The sequence below is a fragment of the Falco peregrinus genome, chromosome 4 (genome assembly GCF_023634155.1).
Source record: "Falco peregrinus isolate bFalPer1 chromosome 4, bFalPer1.pri, whole genome shotgun sequence".
Taxonomy (NCBI): domain Eukaryota; kingdom Metazoa; phylum Chordata; class Aves; order Falconiformes; family Falconidae; genus Falco; species Falco peregrinus.
Genome location: NC_073724.1, coordinates 30,174,404 through 30,191,714, shown reverse-complemented (window position 1 = coordinate 30,191,714; position 17,311 = coordinate 30,174,404). Strand labels below are relative to the sequence as shown.

General features: G+C 45.3%; 1 protein-coding gene across 4 annotated transcripts in view; it reads right to left on the bottom strand.

The window, feature by feature from the left end:
• Positions 1 to 17,311, bottom strand: part of NHS (NHS actin remodeling regulator) — a 261,283-nt gene that overhangs the window by 4,518 nt on the left and 239,454 nt on the right. Inside the window, exons 4-8 of one of the 4 annotated variants that reach the window (XM_055802280.1) lie at positions 11,125 to 11,187; positions 8,681 to 8,873; positions 5,291 to 5,422; positions 1,063 to 4,023; positions 446 to 572 (exon numbers count right to left, since the gene is read on the bottom strand). In XM_055802280.1, the coding sequence (XP_055658255.1) occupies positions 446 to 572; positions 1,063 to 4,023; positions 5,291 to 5,422; positions 8,681 to 8,873; positions 11,125 to 11,187 (3,476 nt within the window). Of the gene's footprint in view, positions 1 to 445; positions 573 to 1,062; positions 4,024 to 5,290; positions 5,423 to 8,680; positions 8,874 to 9,780; positions 9,958 to 11,124; positions 11,188 to 17,311 lie in introns of those variants that run through there. The other 3 variants (XM_055802283.1, XM_055802282.1, XM_055802281.1) reach the window with 3 other exon arrangements.

Genomic DNA, 17,311 nt, shown 5'->3' with positions numbered 1-17,311 from the left:
CTCAGCAAAACCCACTCGATATCAGAAATCTGTAATTTCAGTTGTGATTGCAAATTTCAGCTGAATACAAAATACTCTAAAATTTAAGAGATGCCTTCTCATCATTCTCACTACAATGACTTGCTCACCAGAGTAGAGCTGGTGGGCAGAAGGCAGGAACCCCTGTGGGTAGTCCTCTTTGGAGACAGGTATGTTTATTAGAGAGAACAGCCTGATGCTATCTGTAAAGCATCCTACACATGCCAGGAAGGTACTTAAGAGTGCATACCAGACCACAACAAAACATCTTTTAAAAGCTGCCTTTTAGAAAACAAAGCTCAATAAACTAAACAAGGTAGTCTCAGGACAAGACTTAACCATGGAATAAGCAACCTGCAGCTATTGTTCGTGGGTGGCTGCACTGAACTGCATGTTACCATTTCCCCTTGCCGCAAGGTTAGGTCACCTGTGAATGACTGCAAACAGATCCTCGGTAGTGCGGGGTTTGTTTGGAGACACAAAGACATCCTCAGCATCAGCCTGCGACTCCTCACTCAGCGGAGACATGATGGACTCATCACTTGGAGAAGACTCTTCAAACAAGAAAAGAAGCCACATTATAAGTCAGACCCCACTGTGTTTTGCAACAGCATCACCAATGTGAGGCACTAGCTGGGTTCACAACAGAGTGGCTGGTATCACCATACAGACTTTATCTTCTAATTTAAACATCATGTATGTTGCATATTGGACCCCATAAAGGGGACACTGCTAGGATCTCCCATTTACTGTACAGTTGTGATAATAAGGCTCCTCTGCACCCAGGTAGTGCTCCTCCCTTTTCCTTTCCCCCTGAAATGCAGCACAAGGGAGGAAAGAAACAGCAGAGAAATACACTCCAAATACATTGAAAAAGCATAAAATATCTTTAGGTTGGCTGGCCAGCTAACAGATCAGGGGGGCTCTGTGCTTGACCTTAGAGAAGTAAGCTGATTTGCAACACCAGCCTACTTTTTGGCTCCACTACCAGCCACATCCAAAGCTGCGCCACCAGGTACAACGCAGAGAGAGTTCACCACTGACCTTTCAGTGAAGGCTCGTCGGCGCTGCCCACCGTCTCTTCTGCCCTGCCATCATCAGAGGCACTTTTGGTTGGGATACCTGATACGATATCGTTTTCCTGCTTGCAGCTCACTTCACTGAGTGAATTCTCTGCTGCCATCTCTGCTTCGTAGCCAATATTCCCAGGCACATGGTGGCTTACATCAGGTTGGTGCTGAAGCTGGTCGCCGATGGCTGTTCTCTCAGCCTGAGCTGGGCTTTGGCCCGCAGGCCCAGGTTCCAGCCTCCCCTCACTGCCCATGGAGAGCTCTCGCTGACCCTGCGCTTGCTGCAGGTCATGCTCTGCTTCTGCTCCCTGGCCGGGTTTCTTCGCTTCATCATCACCTCCAAGGACAGCTAAGCCCTTCTGAAACCCGTCCACAGAGACAGCGCACACCTGATTCGGAGGGCTTTCCGGCGAGCACTCGGTGGCCGGGTGTGTTTGGTCCTTCCCAGGTTTGAGTTCAATCAGACCCACGCTTGCTGAAGTTACAGCTTCTTGCTCGCAGCTATTCTGCCCACTGAAAGAGGCGCTTTTCTCTAAAGGTGGCTTGCCGGGGCGCACTTCTGCTGGGGAAGTGTCAATGTACAACATTACAGTGTCCTCTGTGGAGTACTGGCGTGATACTGGTTTCTTAGCTAAGAGCGGCCTCGTCGTTTTGCCCGGAGAAATGTCAGTTGCCATCAGGGCGGTCTCCTGTATGCAGAGCAGGTCTGGGGTGCTGCCTTTCTGTTTCCCTCCTTCAGGCTTGTTGACTGCCCGGAGGTGGACAGACTTGAGAACGGAGGGCGTGATGGCGAGGGCGGAGGGAGGGCTGGGATGCAGGGCTTCCCCGACCGCGCTCTGCTTGCTGTGGCTGAAGGTATGCAGCTGGTGCCTGTGAGCGAAGGGCTTGCTCAAGACATTGTGAAGAGCACTTAGGTCGAGGTGAGTAGGAGGTATAATCGGAAGTTCGAGGTCTTTGCTCAGCAAGGCGGTGCTGTCTTTCGAGAGCGGCTGCTGCAGCGATGACTTCCTCTCTGGTACTTTCGGCTTCCTTTTGCTCCCCCCTGGAGACAAGGGTCCCGAAAAGAAAGCAGTTGGAAAAGAAGAGGTGGGTGTCTCCGACTGGCTGGAGTACCCGCTGGAGGGCGAGGCTAACCCTGCCAGTTTCTCAGGGGAGGCCAGCTTAAACTCGTTATCGACAGAGGGGAGGGATGGGGTGGTGGCTCGTGACCCGGACTGGGATGTCTGGGATTCAGAGCTCTCCGGTGACTTGATGCACTCTATGACTGTAGTACCCGTAGCAGTGCTCGAATTGGACAAGGACCTGTAAGGATCGCTGGATTTCAAGTCGTTCAGAAGCCAGAGGTCTGCATAGTGAGGTTGTTCAGCACCTTCGTCTTTAAATGAGGGGATATCGGTGGTGTCGAATGGAGTGTCCTTCAACCCGCTGTCGCCCTGGTTTGCCCAGGGGAGCTCCTGCTTGGCTGGCAGGTTGGTGCCTTCCACTCGGGAAGGTGTGTTTGAAAACTCAAGGGGCAGCTTCATCTCCCTGGCAGTGTGAGAGACGTGCTGCCCACCACCGATCTTTGGTTCTTTCTTGTCAGGAAGGTCGGTACTGCCCTCCGATTTCCTCAAAGACGAGCTGCGTTTTGGTGGGGCTGGCTTTGCCTTTGGTTTCTTCAGCGAGATGCTCTGCCGTCCCTGCCTCCTGTGGCTCACACACTCCTGCCAGGCACAATCGGCCAGGCTGGAGGTCACGCTCCCGGTCTGGCCGCTCTCAGAGCCCGGGGCTGCATAGTTGCAAATATAGCTTTTATTACCCTTGAGACCGCAGTCAAAGTGCATGGAGGTATAGTATCCTTCGGTGTCCACAGAAAAGTGTGAGCTAGTGTCTGCCTTGTCAGAGGGGGTCTTTTCAAGGAAGCTGTCATAGGTGGTCATGCTGGTGAAGCTGGGGCATCCCAGGCTGTCTGCCTTCGGGCGCTCGGGGCTGAAGTCCTGGCGACAGGAGGCGTCGTGGTGATGGTGCAGGTAGTTCCACTCACTGTCGCTCGTGTTGCTGTTGTTGGGGTCATCCAGTAAATCTGCCACGGTGGAGGTGAAAGAGCTCGCCCTGTGGCCCCTAACCTTGTCCACGTGGTCACCAAACTGCTCTGTGATGAAGACGCTGGAGTCCTCGTTGGCATTGGGAGCGGTGTTGAGTGACAGCTCAGAGTCACAGTGTGAAGAGCCCGTCAGTGGAGGAGAGGCAGCAGGAGGAATGGTTTCGGATGTCTGGGAGGGACATGTGGAGCTGCTCCCACTCCAGTTGCCACTGGAGGACTGGTGGTCATCTTTCTGGTCCATGTGGCTGCTGAGCAGGACTCCTGCTGTGGAAATAGAGTGAATGGGGCTCCCAAAGGTGTCCGAGTTGGATGAAATCTCGCAGCTGCCCGAGTCGGTCATCCTTGACAGCCGCGATCTCCCCCTCTCACCGATGCTGTGTTCAGGGCTGTGCAGGTGCTGAGGACAAGTTAAACCGATGGGCTGGCGCTCTTGTGAACCCTGCTTGTTCAAGACCTCCTTCCCCTTTTTTGGGATCCTCTCCTGGCCAGCTAGGAAGCACTCTGCTTCATACCCTGCACTTTTGGCTGTGGCATCCTGATGGCCCTCACTGGCCCGGGCACCCTCACGAGGAAGGCTCCGTGAGCGGATGCGGTTGCTTACAGCGGCAGCAAAGACAGCATCCCCATTGTCCGCCAATACCAAGATGTTACCGGCAGAGTGGGAGAGGGAGGCAACGACACTCTGCCCCCTCTGGGCACGGATCCGCCGCCGGGAGGGAGCAGCTATCAGGATTTCTTCCGTCTGGCACTCTGAGTCCCGGGTCCCCGACCTCCTGCTGCCGGAGCCGGAGAAGTCAGGGTTTGCATGCACAATCACATTGCGCTCTCTCGCCACCGGTGACTCGTCTGAATCTAGGACACATGGAAAGCTGGGTGAGTGGGAGACAGCTCCACATTTCCTGGCGCGAGACAACCCGCGGAGCAACCCAAGGTGCATTATCTGCTGTATTTTTTCATTTTTAGTCTTGCTGAGCATTGGACCAAATTTAACTTTGCTATAAAGGCTATATAAGGCAGACCTCATCCCAGTGAGGTGGGGAAATTCTCCTAGTCCTGCAATGTGATCTTAGTTCTCCTATTTCTGCAACGCGATCTCACGCGGAGCTGATCTTGCTGTGGTAAATATTAAGACAAATACTAAGTTTTCAGTTTTTGTCACTCTATTTCAACTAGTTAAAGACAGTTTTCAGGAGTGGCTGCTGGACAAAACACTCCGTGAGCTTCTAAAAATAATTCTGTTGGGACTACCTCTCTGTTCAGAATTTCCATTATCTGCTTCTTTACTACCAAGAATATTTGCAAGGCAACAGGATCTTTCTTTTGTAGGATCTCTGGTTGCTTATTCCCCATGATAAACACATTCCTTTTGCTTCCCATCAAGTTTCATGGCAACCGACTGAGACACCAGAGCCGTCTTCAGGTGCAGATGAACATTAAGAAATAATGATCCTGTTAAATTTCATTTTGGGTTAATTCCGATTTTGCAGTGCATTTGCCCTCAACAGAGTTGCCTCTAAGTTACCTGGGACAAAAAGTGAGCTAAGCCGCTTGATTTCGGGCAAATATCCTTGGTAACAAAGAATGAAAGGAAGGAATCGAAGACGAACGTGAAAAATAAAAGGAACGTTTAGGAAAGTTTCCCATAGGGTACCAGCAGCTGTCTAAGGCAGATATATAACTGCTCATCTGAGTGAGTTATCCGGCTGTTGTGACAGCTCATCATCAATTTGCTGAGCAACATCTGTCAGTTCTTTACCTTAAGCTCCCCTCATGCAAGAAAAAACTTTCACTTAATCTAGTTACTTTTTATGCACATAACTATGGGTTTATAACAGAAATAAAATGGAAAAAAAAAAGAACTGATTAACATTTACACAATAAGAGCTGAACACGTACATCTATATTACTCAGTAAGGCTCCTGGTCCATCAAGGCCATATGGAGTAATATAGCTTTGCTTACTGTAGTAAATCAAAAAAACAAACCACATAATTCCCAAGCTCCACAAGCATTTACGCTTTTGAGGTTTCATTTCTTTGGAAGGCTGGCTACCAGCTCATATCTCTGCAATTTAAGTTGGTTAGAAAGCTATCTACGGAAGATTTGTATTTATACTACACCTATTTCTTGTTGCACTCTTCTGGGGATGCCAGAGATGGTTTTCCTCCTCCTCAACTTTCGTCTCCGCTGTAGTACAGATTGTGAATGAACAAGAGAGCAGCGTATACTAGCCTCTCTGTCAAAACCAACTCCTGCAACCCATAAATAGGTCTCATTAGCCTTTAGAAATAGTAAACAAATTTTCATGGCTGGAACACAGTGGAGGTATGTGAGCTTGGATTAAGCCTGTGAATAAACATAAGGGAGCCCTTATGTAGCTCTTATGTAAATTATATCACAGTATACCACAGTTTTACATCTAATTCCAGCTCCCCCTCAGCAGCCTGGTCTGCCAAAAATAACAGAAGTCTTAAAAATAAAATAAAATAAAAAAAAAGAAAAGAAAAGAAAAAAAAGGAAATTCAAGAAGAAAAATAGAGTTGAGAGCTCTTGGTAACAGGGCATCTTTTTTATATCTATTTATCCATCTGTCATAGGCACAATGACAGTAACTCATCTGCAAAGCATGATCTGTTCAGCTATAGCCTGACTTATTTTAAGCAACTAAGCATAAAAAAACAATTTAAGTTTATAATGCCATACTGCAGTAGTTGGGCACTTCTTAGGAGACCAATATGCCAAGGGGGCTAACATTCAAAAAGGAAGGAGACAGCTAAAATGGGACCAAGCCCCTGTGCAAGTTTAGAGAGCATTCTTTGTGATGATGACACATGGCCAAGGGTGACATGAAGAGGCAGCTGCTATTTATTTTTGTACATCTGTAAGTGGCCTGATTTTTGCAAGTTCTCAGCACACAGCAGGATGTATGGGAGTCCACTCTGGGAATTGGGTCATGCAGTCAATCAAGATTCTCAGTTTGGATTTAGGAGCCCAAGTTCATGGGCACATTTATTTATGACCACAGCCATACAGAATAGGCGAGAATTCCTCATTTTCTTTATGTTTCCATGGCATTAGCACAGGGTAGTGTCTTTCACTATGTTTTTTACACTGTGCTGTCAAAATAGAGTTAAAATGAGGCCCACCAGAAGACCAGCGCCCATCTGCGCTGACTTTCTGCACAACTGTACACTCGTGCTCTCTAAAGTTGACATGGGATAGGTCGGAAAAAATGTGCCAGGTCCATAAAAACACTAACATAAGGATCGCTGGTACAGTGGTTTGTAATCTTAAGAAAAACAAACAAACTAAACCAAACAAGAGGGAAAAAAAATCCTGAGAAGAAGCTCTATTTTAATAGCGTATAATTATATAAAACATAATTATACACAGACATACACATACATATTACACTACGTAACAATGTAAAACATTAAAAAGTAACTTTCTTGTAAAAGTTCTTCTTGAAATCTACTACAGTGAAATAGAGGCTTCAGACAGATGTCCTGTAACCACCAATGCCCCTGGAATAAGCAGAGGAAGAACTTTCTTTAATATGGAACAAAAGTGCTGTAAACTCCAACAACAGTCATTTTCAAAAAAGTGAACATTTCTCAGGGTTGGGAGAAGCTTAAAAAACAAAAACAGAAAACTCAAAGCAAACTCTTTGAAACGAAAAATCAATCAGCATCATTGCTGGTTTTCCAGCAACTGTGAGTTAGCCAAACATGCTCTGTGAACCAGATGCACGGGAGTCATCTCCGAGAGGAAAGTGGAAGAGGGTATATCCTCCCCGTGACGCATACAAATTATTCCCATTAGTGCTAATGAGAATGATACACATAAACATCCAGAAGATTACATACCATTCTTGATCTGTAAAACTGATCAGTGGAAATTTGGTTCCAATGTATGGCAGGTGGAGTCTAGGCAAAAATGGCTATTACTGGAAAAGTTAACATTGGTCCCAGACCTAACTGTCCTCTGAACTGCATTAGGTGACATTAGCCATGTTAGAAAACCTACACCAGTTAGGGTCCTATATTGGATCTAGAGAGCGCATCATTTTAACACCAGCTTTACCTCCTGGAAACATGCCACACTATCTATGACCTTCCGCAGGGATTTCCACTGACAGTGCCCAACTTGCCCACTCAACCAGCTGGCTTCCAACTTCCAGCCCCGCGGGGACTCTACAGGCAGCTCTTCCCTCCTGTGGGAACCTGGCTAGCCAGAAGCACCATCCCAGTGGCGGGGATACCTGCTCCTGGCTGCCACCTCCCCAGGCAGGGCAGGCAGAGCTGGCAGCACTGTGCAGTGTCACCTCCGCTGCCGGGGCAAAGGGGAAGCAGGACCGTGTTGCCATCACCAGGAGAATTCATGCAGCTGGTGGTGGAGCAGATGGGAACTTGTCACCGTGATACTGTAGGACAGATATGCCGCAAGCCCCAAAGCCCAGAGCCCCTCAGTTGGGAGCTGAAACTGGGCTGCGGGCATACAGCCCTCTCCAGCACCACGGTGAACCCTGCAGGCTGACTTGCAGGAATGCTGGGCACCGCTGATAGACATGGGAAAGAGCAATGGGATGCGAGGGGCTGTGACCTCCCCCCAACCCCCCAGTTACTGGGAAAATAGGATTAAATACAAATATTTTCTCTCGGGAATGAAGGCTAACTGAAAGCTTCCTGCTTTTTCCTTGATGGTTTATATTCAAGTCTCTAACTGTGGAAGTCAGCCCACTTAATGCTCTTACATTAATCAGAACTTGGTGTGAAATATTATTGAGGAAAATTCAGATCAACTTTATGTTTACCATAGCCCTCTGGAAGGAGAGAAAGAGAAAAAGAGAAAACAGCCTGATTTTTAATTCTGGAAACAAGCATCTATCACATTTAATAAGTGATATACCTGCTACTTCTATAAACAAATTCTCCTTCAAATAAATCTAATCAGATGTATCCAAATGTTATAGAAATAAAAGAAAATGCCATTACTATACCTTCAGCATAGCTGCATGTAAAGAGATCTCAGAGCGATGGCTTGCATGCTACACAGTCATGCCTCGCATGTTTAAAGCACTGCAAATAGTAGCCTACATTCTCTAGTTTCTCTTCTCCTGCTACACATGATAATCATATGATTAATTTTGGTGGCTTTCTGCATTACTTCAGTCAGCTGCATTCAAAAAGTTATTTGAGGTCTTTAAATACAGACTAGGTTATACACACAACAAAAGTACATTGTTTATACAGGGAACCAGTGTTACATTACGCAGTATAACGACTCCAAAAACATGGGCCAAATTAATCCTAGATGCGGCTTCAGTGACTCCAGTGGTCACGCATGAGGGATGAATTTAGCCCACTGTCTTCCAGAAACTAAATCCTCAAGCTAGGGTCTTTACCCTCAGACTGCACAATCCCGTGACTTCAAATAAATTAAACAAAATAAGTAGTTGACCTCCCTTGAACCATGCAATAAATACAAAAAGAAAGAGAAGAGATTTGTACCAGTGACATTGATGGGGATAATGCAAGAAGAAATCACTTGGGCATCTTGTTTCATTTTCTCCTCTGGAGTTGGGAGAGGTAGTGCTTTACTCCAATTGGTTTGTTTATCCAGTGTAGAAGGGATATTATGTATTGGATTTTTCGGCCTCTGCCCTAACATGACATCTGTATCTTCGTCCTCTGGTGGATGGGACTGCAAATGAATACATTCAAAATCAGTGTCTCCCACTCAGGCACACAAGGCTAATTTTGAAACAAAGCAGACACACAGATCAGAAATCAATTACAGGGATGCAAGGAGGAATCTTTCTAGCTAAGTCCCGCAACACAAGCTATTCTCCAATGGCAAAATAACATCCTGCTAATAGGAGACAAATAAATACCTCAACATACTGCAATTCAGCATATTTACAGGGCATCTCCTCTGTCAGAAGGGGTATGTCCTGCATTCCTGGGTAGCCGTTGCAAGCGTGCCATCAATTACCATCAGCATTAGACACATGGGCTTTCATTTGTATCTGCAACCTTTTGAAAACCTGAGTCCGCTGATTAATAGCGAGGACTGGCCCCATCTAACATTTACGTGAGAACAAGCATCAGAAAGACCGAAGTTTTAAAGAAGACCCCTCCGTACTTCAGAAAACCATTCACATTTCATTTTTACAAATTCACACCACGCGCAGATTGAAGTTACAGCCACCCAGCAGCTATTTGGTGGGAAGCAGCAGGCAACAGTGCTGGGGTAGGGGGACAGTGGCCAAAGAGAAGAGTAGCCACCACCAGAAGAAATTCAAAGGGTTATTTAGAAATGATGCACAATTTTACAGCGAGTTATGAGAAGCACTAGATTCAGAAAATGAAGAAATGGAGAGAAAAGTAAACTGTATGGAAGAAACACAGACGGTTTGGTTTCTTTTGGAAGAAATAACAAATCCCCCAACAACACCCTGTCTTGCAAAGCTACTATAATTTCATCTAGTAAAAGAGAAATAAATTAAGTGCATTTTCATGTGGTGCTGGCTACCACCTCGGGTTTGGGGGTTCTTTTGAAAAAAAAGTTCCTGTCTTGTTTGGAAGGGACGGAGGGGAGAAACACTTACCTTTTTCTGCCTAATTTCCCTCCCTTTTTCCATTAATACATTCTTCTATAAGCTGTGACAACTCTTCAACCAGCCCAGGACATTCATCTGCCTCTTGGTTTTTAAAAATGAATTGCAATCCCTTTCAGGCCAGCTTTCCTCTTCAGTCCTGAATTCCCAACTGCTTAACTACAAGCCCTCCCCCCCCCACCCCCCACCCCACCCCGCCTGCTGTTTACACTTCATTTGCCAGTTTTAGTTTCGGTAGCAAGCACCGTGAAGATAAAATATTGCTCTCCTGCTCCTTGGCAGGGCGTTGAGCAGGCAGGCGTTGAACACCGCAGGATCACGCCCGGGCTGCCATTGTACTTCTGCCGTTCCTCCACCCAGGCTCGTCACAAATCCCAGGGGAATTAACTGTCTCAGGCTTACAAAACAGCATTTATGCCCCGGCCCCCAAAACATTTAAGACCTTAACTCAGCAGCTACTATTTAAACTGTTGGAGGGCACTTACTTACCTCGCCAGTGTCACCTCCCACAGCACCCCCAGACCCGAGACAACGCACGCTTCCTCCTCCTCCCGCCCACAGAAAACCCCCTTTTCCCACGCAGGATTTCAGTCAAACATCGCAGCCTTCTTTCTGCCTGCAGCTTTTGTGCTGATCCCCGGCAGACGTGAATAGCTCATATAAACTTCAAGCACAAAAGACTTTGTTTCCTAGGTAACTCCCCCTCCAACAGTTTGATGCATGCATGCAAAAAAAACCAACCCTTGCACACACACATGGACACATGGACACACACACACACACACACACACACACACACACACAGAGAAGCTGCATTTGTTTCCGATTCCTCCCCTGGATGACAATGAAGTGCTGGACAAAGCAGGCGAAGTGACCCTGGCTGCCAGAGCTCCTCCTCTCCAAACAGTGGCATCACCAAATGGCCATAGAATAAATACCTGCTGGCATGCTGGCATTGCCTGGACAATTTCTTACCATTTAGAAAAAACAAAAAAAAGAAGAAGAAAAGGGGCCGCTTGGCAAAAACATTGCAGGAGAATGAAATGCAATCGCTAGCGCTAGCGGGTCTGTCCCAGTTCAGGCCTTTTAAAGGAGGCGATAGGAAGAGGTGGCCTTGTGGCCACGAGCTCCTGAAACCCATCCAAGGTGAAGAATGAAAGAGGGGAAGAAAACAGAAGTTATTATCGTGTCTTACTGACATAAGAAAAACAGAAAAGGCTTTTAGCACAGTAAAGTTAGCAAGTGAAAAGCAAGCAAGAGGAAGGGTTAGGAGGATCTGGAAGGGAGAAGAGTGAGACAGGGCTGTTAATTGAGGATTGCTTGTTTTTCCAGTACCTTTCTACTCCAGGGGGTCATGTGGCAACACTCAACTGGGGAGGGCGAACGAGTGCTGTTAAACTATAAATGTGAAATGTAAAAAAAAAAAAAAATTAAAATTAAATTTAATTAAAAATAAAAACATACACAAAATGTTTCCAGTAAAAACACATCATTTTTGTCTGGATAAATCAGCATCAGAGGCAAAACAAACTGAGATTTTCACCTTGTTTCCTACTGATGGGTTTGTGTCCCAGAACGGACTACTTCTCTACAAAATGCAGCTCAAGAAACTGTGCCCACAGAGTGGTTTGAATGCCTGTGAAGTCTCTGCTGATTTTGCTTACTCAGATTAGACAAAACTGCAGTGAAATTGGTTCAACCCTCTTGTACAGACATGCCTAAATTGTCCCAACTGCATTGTATTGACTGGTATTGTACTGATTTGGTAACTCAAACTGTGTACTGCCTGAAGCTGAAGCAGCGCAAGGTATGTATCCAATTACATTATAACTAAACTATTTCATAACATAAGGGAAATTTTTTGCATGAGGTATTTAAGCAATGGACATACATAATGCTGGTCCTGAGGGTGATTTATCAAATACATTGATTGCTAAGGTTTTCTGATGTTATCATTACATCTCTAAGGTTGTGTCGGAGTGACAACAGCCAATTGGCTTTTTGTCACTTTTTATAGTACTTGAAAGGACAAACAGGGATAGCCACAGTGACTTGGGTCTTGCTGAATCCCTGGCACCTCCCAAATCCTCTTCTAGCAGAAACGCTGGTTTATTGCTATGCCTTGTTTGCAAAACCAAGGAGTGAAGTATTACTTCTTTTAAAATAGGAAATAAAACAAAAAAGGAGATAAACAAACCAGGCCTGTTGATCACACTGGAAAGCTCTAGCACACGTTTCTCAGTGGGGGTCATTATCTCCCCCTGCAGTGGTTGGAAGATCCGCCAAATAATCCTATGAACATTTTTCCTTCCAATCATTATGAACACCGCTGTGATGGATGAACCACAAGCCCTCAGTTTGCAAGACTTCGCATCATATGGTCTCTTCTCAAAAAAAAAAAAAAGAATAAAGCTGTGGGGAGTCTCAAAAAGCCTAATTCCCCATCTTTTCCTACTCTCTTCCTAGATAAGCAACACCTTCTGCTTTGCCTTGGTCCCATGTGCAGGACTAAACCCACAGGAATCCTCCAGATGAGCTGCCCGTGAGCCTTACTGGAGAACCAAGGCAGGAAATCAGAAGAGGACTGTTTGGAGTCAACATTTCCAGTAAGTTAGTTTCTACTGAGGTCAGTGCAAAACCAGTTCTCCCAAGCTGGGAAAGGTCCTTATCACAGGAGAAACACCTCTATTCTTGTAACAAAGGCTGCAGAGATGCTAAATACATCAACCAGTTCAGTCTACTGTTCAGATACCCAAGGATGATTTCACCCTTGGTCCTTGGGCTGAGTTTCCAGTCACCTGCTCTGAGCAGATTGACTGCAGTTATCAAAATCAGGATACGAACCAAAATTCTGCTTCCTCATGGAAGGTACTGGGCAGATCTCTGGGGAGGGTTGGGGCATGACGAGACAAATGCTGCTGACAAGTTCAGGATATGAAAATCTTTGCAATGTCCCACAGAGTCCTATCATGGTCCTAGTCAGCACACAAGGAGAAGAGGACGGGAGGGACCTCCCAGCCCCAGCTCCCAGCACAGCTACGTGCACAAGCCACTAAGGGGCAAACCTCCCCAGGAGGAACAGCAGGACCTCGACTTTAGCCTAGGAGAGAGTAGTGTGGGCTACAGACAACACAAGCAAGGTCTGGCTACCCATCGGTCTGTCCTGTTGGTGTAGGGCTTTCCTACCTCCCCCGTGCGCTGCCCTGCCTGACGCCTCTGAGAAAACACCTCTCTGGTTACGTGCACCCACAGACATCATTTGATGTGCTGAAGTCTCAGGTCCCTGTTTAAGCATGGCAGGACAAATTTTCTAGGTTCCTACCAGGAAGAGGTAGGACAAAAACGGTGACCAGCAACATTTCAGCTCCTGCTGTCACATCAGCGCTCCTTTAGAAAGATGGTGCCACTGCCACCTCACCAAGGAGTCCCAAGGTCACCTACTGCCTGCTCCTGCATGGTGCCCGCTGCCGGGCAGCCGAGGCATGCTGGGATATAGCAGCAGCCTCAGCGTTTTGACATCTCCACGCTGGGGAAGGGAGAGAGCTGCTGCTCTTCCAGCGTTCTCATTCACTCAGAAAACCAGAATATCTCTAAATGTCCTGAGTAAACACGTAATTAAGCAAGAAATTATTATTATATACCCAAGGCTGTTCTGGTCTGATGGGCAAATCTGCAGTTAGGCAGTTTTCAAAGTTAATTTCTTTTGTGTGGGTGTGCTTGGCAAACAGCAACAGCGATAATCAATCTGTTAAATACAAAGCCAGAATACTTTAAATAGGAATTTTTCTTTATTGGGCTAAGTTTGCTTTGAAACTAAACTGGTGCGTAATTGCCTGAATAGGGATTTATTCTGACATATGTGCGCATCTTTATTTGCTGAGCTATCCCATCCACTTCACTTGCAGAGGTGCCACTGTGCTCACGAAACCGCTCTGCAGTACAAATCTTGGTTGCATATGTGCGTGAACTGATGTCTCAGTGCCCCACATCTCCTCAATGTGAAAGTCTCTGGTTTCTGTGCACTACAACAGAAAAGTCAGATGCCCAAGTCTGAACTAGTCAGCAAGGGTTCCCCTACAGAGAAACAGCGTTGCCACAGAGCAATTCAGCTCACCTTCCTTCAGCAGCTAACTTGGGGTGAGATGAACCATCCCTGAACACTCTCCCCAGCCTGATTTTAGGAAGAGCCTAGTGTCACTTGCAAGTACCTAAGTCAGGACATACGATTCACCCTTTCAATGAACGAAAATCTTAAACCTCATCAGCACAGTGATAAAGAAGTCAACAAACTTGCCAGCCTGGCAATTTATGGGCCTGCCCTATTTATTATCCCAGAGCTGGGATCCAGAGGAGGAAATGAATGGCCCAATAACAGGATAAAAATGCCACTTCAGCCCCTCTTCTGTTTTCCATCACCCAAAGCTTTGAGATGCCACTGTTGTTCAGGCTCTTAACAATACAAGAGAAAACTAGTGCAAGAAGCATCATTTGCATTAAATCATGTATGTAGCCTGCCTTACCTATAGTGATAGCATTACAGGAGATAGCGGGATTTCAAAGTTAGTGCACAGGGCGTATTGAACACAGTGCAAAGGCGAGAGGGAAAACATAAACCCAAGAATAAAGAACTAATTTTTCTTCATGTAATTAGAGATGTCTTGAGAATACTAAAGCCTCATCAAGAGCATTTTTTTAAAATGCTCTTTATCCTCAAAATATTTCTCAAATTTAGGCACGGCTGAGTTGATTCCTTCCCCCTCATTTGTGTTTGACCACGTAGGCAAGGTGTTACCTTGCTATGTCTCGGAAATCTTGGTGTCTGCATCACAACCCCCAGCAGCACAGGGCTGGTGCTGGCAGTGCCGACACAGCCTTGGTGAGGGCAGGAGGCAGCTAGCAGCACAGCGCTATTCTCCAGAGGATTAATTTTGACTCCTGCCACCTAAAAGTTGCAGCTTATAAAAAGCGTAAGGGATCAATATTGTTTCAGACTTCAGGCTTCTATAGCACCAGGTGGGGGAAATTTCCTTCCCAGGATGACCTTATGAATAACATGAGTGATTCATCCAAACAGAGCATCAGCACATAACTTCAGCATCCGTAAGCTTCATGCCTGGTCCATTTCCAGCAGCTAACAGAACATACACAAGGATTCTTTCACTCTACATGAACAGAAAAATAATATGTACTTATTAACAGTGTATCCTGACTTCTTGTTTGGAAGCAATCATTCATGTACTGGAAAGGTAACATGTAGAGTTAAATGTGAGCTAGTGTTTAATCCCGTGTTCACATGAGTCGAGTACTGACTCCTTCTGCAGCCCTAGGTGAACTGTCCCTTTCTCTGCCCTGTAAAACGGAGAGCCTGCTGCTTCATTAACTCACAGGAGTTAGGGAAAATGGTATTGATTTACATGCTGGAAAAATTAAAGGTCTGGTAAAAGGAAAAAAAATACTAATAAAAGGTTAGCAGACTTCCAGTCTTTTCAGAGCACAGTTGACTACTTAATTAGAAATTAACATTTGTACCTATACAGCAGCTTTCTTACACTGTCAACTGACACTAAAGAGAAAATAACAGGAATATTTCTGACCATGTTATTTCTGCGGCAAAACACAACCCTGCTCACCTACCTGCTCCCAACATTTGTATTTCCATATGTTTCATTCTCTTCAAGTTTTTGTTTCATCTGCTTGTGGGAGTTTTCTTTTCTTTTGGAGAATCACAGATGTGATCTGTTAAAGTACTGACAATCCTTTAACGATTAATGTGCTGTTCCAATGTTTTGACAAGGTAAAGGCAAAAATAAGATGTGTTTTCTGACAGAAGTCATACCACACATGGCATTCCAGCAGATGAAGGTACAAAATAATCATCCCACAATACAGGCTAGTAGGTATTAGGCTCGTTGCACAGATAGTGCTATACATGCTGATGAATAATGCCAGGTAGGTTTCATTTCTAACAGCTACAGGCAGGATTTGCACACAGAAGGTACATAACCCAACTTGTGCCTGGTCCTTCATTCAGTTATTTTTTACTGAGGCTTTGTTTGCCTTCAGAAAAAAACTGTGTGAAAGTTAGTACATTCAGTCGTGCTTCCCTTTGCTGGACAAAACAACCCAGAGCAGACCATAGGGAATATTTTTGAAATGGCAGGGAGCTGGAATAAAATTATAAAATTACCTGATGCATTATTTTCCCTTCACATTTGCTCTAGCTGAGGTCTCGGGGAGAAGCAAACCCTGGCTGGAAAACAATCTGCTGCTTCTTGTCCCTTAGATTTCTCCTTAAATAATAATTAAGTGCAACTTATTATACTTTGTGCGGTTGTGAGTGTGAATTTCCAAATACTGAGTTCCTTGCTCAATCTCCCTTGTTTTATTATAACGGCTGTCCACGAGGAGGTTGAGAAAGCGTGGTCCCATGACATTCTGAACTTGAACACTGAGATTTCAGAGCCTGGCTGGCTGGACTTGGGGAAACCGAAGAAAGAAAAAATGCAGAGAAAATGAAAGAGAAGGCTGAAATGCAGTTGGAATGACACAGCATCTTCGCACTCAGAGACTGGCCTCAGCAGTGCTACAGGCAGGGTTGTCATGGGAACATGTGTAAGGAATATTTCTGTCATTTCAGCAAGTCCATAACTTCCTCATACTCTCCTTGGATTATTTTTGTTTTGGTTTGTTTTGGTTTTTTTTCTTTGTTGGCAAAAATGCCTGAATGAATGATACTTATAAATGTGTTTGGTTGTACAGTTCTTCTGTGTAAAGAGAGACTAAGTATGCTAGAGTTTTTCAGCTTTAAAAATGAATGACTAGGATGGATAGGAAAGTAAAATCATGTCTGCAAAATCAGGAGGGGCACGGAGAAAGGGAATGAGGAAGCAATCCTTACTGTTTCTCACAGTCCAAGAACTAGAAGGGATGCAATGAATTATGAGGCATCAGGTTTGAAAAAACCAAAAGATACTTTTTGATACATATTGTTAAAGTCATTGCCACAGGAAGGTGTTGAGGCCAAAGGTGTAAATTTGCTAAAAAATCATCAAACAAGTCTTAAAATCAACACAGAGAGGTTCCTTGGTGGCTGTTATTCTGTGTTTGATCTCTGGCTCAAGAGGTCTGTAACCAATTTCTGTATGAAACTGGAAGGATAAATCATGGGACAATAAATGGCATAAACTGTGCCCTGTTCTTACATTCTTTCCTGAGGGTTCCCCTTCTGGCCTCTGGGCTATGTGGACATTTCATCAGACAAATCAGGGCAGTTCCTGTGACAAGAGTAGACTATAAAGCTAATGCCAAACTTCTCTTGCCCGGGACACAAAAGATCCTACATAATTTCTAGTTCTCTACTTCTTGAACTTGACAAAAGTTCTTGTGATGGAACAGTCCAAAACATCCCTCCAGACCCATTTACACTGGCATTAGTCGCTTTGGACTTGAATTCATTTGGTCTTTCTTGGAATTTGTGGGACTTCAGCATCTTCCTCCCTGTAAAGACAGTCAGGCTTAAAAG